Source organism: Charadrius vociferus, unplaced genomic scaffold (assembly GCF_000708025.1).
Source record: "Charadrius vociferus isolate BGI_N301 unplaced genomic scaffold, ASM70802v2 scaffold702, whole genome shotgun sequence".
Classification (NCBI taxonomy): domain Eukaryota; kingdom Metazoa; phylum Chordata; class Aves; order Charadriiformes; family Charadriidae; genus Charadrius; species Charadrius vociferus.
The window spans coordinates 621,374-626,520 of NW_009647433.1; the positions used below are offsets into that span (position 1 = coordinate 621,374).

The window sequence follows — 5,147 nt, forward strand, 5'->3', positions numbered from 1 at the left end:
TCCGTCCCGCCTCCGGCTGGTGGGATCACACCCTCCAGTGCACTCGCCACTCTCCGCCGGACCCCTGGGCACCACCGTCCTTGGCCAACACGTGCCCATCCCAGCCTTCCCCACCTCCTCGACACACACTGTTATCCTTAAAACCACCCGCAGGCAGGATCTACCACGGGCACTGCTGGTGGGACATCTTCGCAAGGGGCTGGAGGGACATGCCGCCCCAAGGCAGGGACATCAGCGCCTGCTTGTGGCCAGCCAGAGCGTCCCTGCCACAGGGCTTGACTCAACCTCTCAGACCTTTCCTGCCTCTGAGGCAATAAACGGTGAAACCAGGACGTTTCAACACAGAGATGGCCCAATGCAGCATCCTGCCGTGCCGAGCACTTCCCCTGCTTCCCAGCGGAGCATGGCTCTTCGATGGGGCAAACGTCCCCTGGTTTTGGATATGCTGGAAAGCCGTAGCCCTCTCTGCAGCCCTCCCACACTCCTGTGGGGCTTGGCTATGCGGGGCCGTGCTGGTTTTGCCATACTACTCCTGCAAATCGCCTCCACCCTCTTGCAGGTCCCGCGGGGCTCTGAAGACATGACCTGCAGTGGGTTCCCGTCAGCCACTGTCAGATGAGAACGTAACCTGTCCCCCTGCTCATCGTGGTGGCCCATCCCTTGCATCCCAGAGTCAGCCCCTGAACACCTGAATCTTTTCTGGATGAGACTTATGGGCAGCAGGGCTTGGTGGGCTTCAAGCTTCCCAACAGCAGCAGAGTCCAAGCTAGTGGTGCACCAAGAGCTGCTCCTCCTCCTCTTCCTCCTCCTCCTCCTCCTCCTCGGGCTGTTTCACAGTCAGGCTACAGCGACTTCCTGGGGTTGCACACAGCTTCTCGCCAACCGTTAGGAAAGAACTTCTGGTTTCAGGGGAGGGGGACTTCAGAGAGGTTTGCCTGGAACAAGTCCTTCTGCCTGGATGCCTCTGGTGGCCTTTAGAAAGGAGGTGAGCATGCAAGGAAGTGTCCACTGATGGAAAATGGTGAGTAAGAACCGGACCTGGGCTGCACTGGACCTGGGGATGTGGTGTGGGGAGCGGAGCTGTGTCTTCTGCTTGGAAAGGTTTCGGCAGTGTCCTGTGAGGGCCTGGATCCTGCCGAGACCCTCGCTCCTCCTGGAAGTCAAAGTCCTCCTATATGCCTGAGCTGGTTGGAGCTTCAGAGGTCTCTGACCAGTTCCTGGGCTCAGTGAGACATTTGCTGGGTGACATTGGGCTGGATAAAAAATCTGCGAAAGAGGAGGCAGCCACGCTCTGCCACTGAGTCCAGGAGAGCACCCACCAGTGCAAAATGTATTGAAAAAGCTGGAATTGATCATGGTGACAGTGGTGTTGCATCCCACAGGTACACCTGGGGGCTCTGTGCAAGTCCCAGCTCATGGATCAACTCCAAAATTTATGGTAACAAACTTCTGAATCATTCAGGTGCCAAAAATCCCAGCGGCGGCATGTTTGGGAATCAGGAAAAAGTTTCTTTTTTTCACTAGTTTGGGTGAAAGCCCCACTGCCTGGTGCGCAGGAAACAGCGAATTTGTACTGCTTTACCACAGACTACGCTCAGTGGGCTGCGTTCGCAGCATTTACCAGGGAAACTGGGGTGACTGCCTAGGGATGTGAGGGGAATTTGCACTTATTTTTATATATATATATATATACACATTTGAACACTTATGTCTAAAAATATTGCACTAGCTTCTTTGCATACTAGCCCTTCTGTTGTGAAAGAAAATAATTATGCAAGCACAAACTCAAACTGAAATCCCAGATGCAGGAGAACTTCAGAATCAAAGCCTACGGCTTGCTGAGGGCAAGTGGAGCAGCCAGCTCTAGTGCAAAGGGGCACTGTGGCCTGGGGACAAGGGGGTGGGAGAAACATGGGGGAGGGCAAGATGATCCTCTCATAGTGTCCCTGTGAGAAGCTTAGGAAAAATGTAACCCCATCCCACCTGAGTTTTGTGCCGTACCTCAAAGCTGGCACTCTGCTTCCAAAAGTCATCCAGTCTCCTCCTGGCAGCTTTTCTCTGGAGGCTTCAGAAAAAGGTGCTTTTTGGTCATTCAGGAAGCTGGGGCTGGTGTGTCCCAGTTCACATGTGCACGGTGTGAGCAGCACAGGAAACGCACTGGTCAGAAAAGTGGGGCAGATCTGCTGCCTCTTGGCCTCTTTATTTGCATGCAGGCTTTGGCAGGATGAGTTTCAGCAGCAGCATCCTGGGTTTTCCTCCAGGGAGGGATGCTGATGGCTCTATATGGTCCCCCCCACCAACTCCTGCACGACTGCCCTGGGTTCACCATGGACTACATGGGAACCAGTACCAGGGCAAGGCACGTTGCTGCCATCTGAGTCCTGGGCAATCTCAAACTCTGCCCTCAGGAGCTTTGGTACTAGTAGGGTATAATCCCTGACCCCACGCCTCTGTTTTGATGGTCCCTGGTAGTGGACAAGGGTGGATTAGACCAAAAGACTCCATGAAACGCCTCCTGGATACCCTTATGGTGGTGGGACCTGTTCCCAATCTGGTGCAGCCCAGGGTTGTTTTCTCAGGAATGCTCCAGGACTGCTTTGAGCAAAGACCACATTTCATGGAGGAGGCTTAGTGTTGAAGAATGTTGAAGAATGTTGGCCATGTTGAAGAAATACTGCATTCCCCAGGGGGCTCCTTGACTCGTTTTCCTCCATGGTGTTTTAACTGGAGCTTTTCTTAATGGTTGCAGACGCATCTGGAGGGGAAAGAGGCCGTGGTGAGGCACCTACGGGCAAAGTTCCAAGGGAACAGGAAAGACCATCCTGAAGCAGGTGGCTGGCCGGAGGGTCGCTCTGCAGCACCCCCTGCGACGGAGCTGGGACAGACCCCTGCACTGGGCTCCAAGGGCGAGCCGCCTCCTGAGCGCCCCTGGACCAGGAGGGTGGACTTCAGCAGGGCTTCTCCATCTCGCAGTAAAGGTCAGAGTGTGGGACAGCGTTCACCTCCTCGTGCTGTCTGTGAGACTCTGGGATGGATGGTGCGACCAAAGAAGGGGACTGCTCAGGACGCTAGCTTCCCCTCAGTCCCTGCAAAGCCAGGAAACGCATTGAACAAGGAGGTGGGAGCTGCCTCCGATCCTCCCCAGAGAAATCCACCCCAGCAGATACGGCCACTTGCCAAAGACAAGGGTTCTCCAGCAGTTCCTGCCAAAGGTGCCGCTGTTGCAGGCTCCCTGGATGCTGCGGGAAGACCCCCTGGGGCAGGGCACCCAGCTCTGCCTCGGAGGAAGCCTTTGCCACACGTCAAGGCACTGGGATCGAGGCCAGCCAAGCCCAGGCGCCCTCCAGTCGTGGATCTGGAGAAGTTTGGTGCAGCTACACGTCCTGCGACACCTGTCCATCCTGCCACGGAGCCACCAAGGAACGCTCAGCTGGGTATGGCCAGGCACCTGCAAGTCCCCCGGAGAAAGATGCCGCTCGTTCAGGACAGAAAATCTCCCCAGTCACAGTCTGGAGCTCTTGGAAGATAGGGGCTTTTATAGGCATAGCATGTGGAATGGAATGAGAGAGGACAGCAGGTGAAGAAACAAAGGGGATTAAGTGCCCTGTCCCTGGCTGGGGCCACGTATCAGGCTCTGGGGTGCTTGTAGGGAGTAGAGATGGAGTAAATCATATGAGGAATGCTGACAAACTGGAGTGAGCCCAGTGCAGGGAACTAAGATGTTTGGGGGCTGGAGCACATAGGGACAGAGGCTGTGACCCAGGCTTGTTTGGACAGGAGGAGGGTGAGTGAACGGGAGATCCTCTCAATGCCCAGAGCTACCTAACAGGAGGAGAAGATGGAGCAAGACTCTTCCCAGAGGTGCCCAGGAGCAGGACTGGAGGTGACAGGCATGAGCTGCAGTAGGGGAAATTCCAGTTAGATATTAGGAGAAGGCTCTTTCCTGTAAGAGTGGTGCAGCCCTGTGGCCGGCACCAGGGAGATGGGTGTCTCCATCCTTGGTCATATTCAATTGTCACCTGGATGAGGCCCTAAACAACCTGCTCTAGCTCTGAGGCCAGCCCTGCTCTGAGCAGGAGGTTGGATGACACTCCAGAGGTCCTTTCCAACCAATCCATCCTTGTGTGGCTATAAGAGCAGACAAGCCTGACTGGTGAGAAGCAGAGCTAGTCTCCATCCTATGGGCAGGAATCACTTACACATCCTTTGGCCAAGGGACAGAGGCTCTCTGAAGCTGTCAGCACATTGCCTGCAACATCCTCCTTCTCCAAGCCTGAGGGAGCTGCCAGGACTCCCCAAGCACAGCCGGAGCTATGGCCACCAGGGCCATGGTGCTGGCTAGGTGTGCCCTCCTTACCTGCTGTCCATGGGACATGGGGCTTGGTGCCTCTTGGATGTGGTGGTTCTCCATTCACCATGAACTCTGCCATGCTCCATGGTGGTCTTCCAGATTGAGGGAGATTTGTTGGCTTCTAACAGCTGCTGCTCTGCTAATTCACACTCTGAGTGATGAAACTTGTTTAAAATCCTGTTTCTTCCTCAACTCCGCTAAGATTTTGTTCACCACCCCATTTAAAGGATGGTTCCTTATTAACCAACTCATGCCATAGTCGCAGGGTAGAGGGCAACCGTGAGAGTAGAGCCTCTCTTTCTTTCCTTGTAAGAACTGCAAAACCTAGATGGTCTATGTTATTATTATAGGACATTATTATTGTATTGGCACTCAGAGGCCTTTCTCAGGCCCGGCTGTGCCGTTGTGCTGGGAGATGCTCACCCACCGAGACCAGCCCTGGCCCTGGGCTGAGCAGCCCCAGCAGAGGAGGGAGCGATCTGCTCTCTGCATGTCCTGCAAACTAGCAATTTTCAAGTATTTATTTGTCTCATGGGTACTGAGGCAAGTTTGAACATCTAGAATTATACCCCCACCCTGATTTGTTTATTTTTGATAATTTTTAAGGCAATCTTATGATTTTTAGGGCCTGGTATATGATTGCCCATTACTTGGTACAATAACCCAGCAGAATGGTGATGTACCGCAGATATTCGTGCCAGTTGTTGGTTGGTCTGCTTGACCAGGCTGGTGACAGCTATGAGGCTGGTGATAAAAATAACGGGAACTTAGCAGGCAAGGAGGTATACCGGCAATC

At 54.1% G+C, this 5,147-nt stretch overlaps 1 protein-coding gene across 1 annotated transcript in view; it reads right to left on the reverse strand.

Moving 5' to 3' along the window:
* The window catches only part of POLE4 (polymerase (DNA-directed), epsilon 4, accessory subunit), a 17,983-nt gene extending 13,608 nt beyond the window's left edge, over positions 1 to 4,375 (reverse strand). The window contains exon 1 of the mRNA XM_009880620.1: positions 4,358 to 4,375. Coding sequence (XP_009878922.1) covers positions 4,358 to 4,375 — 18 coding nt within the window. The remainder of the gene's footprint in view (positions 1 to 4,357) is intronic.
* Positions 4,376 to 5,147: the final 772 nt, after the last annotated feature.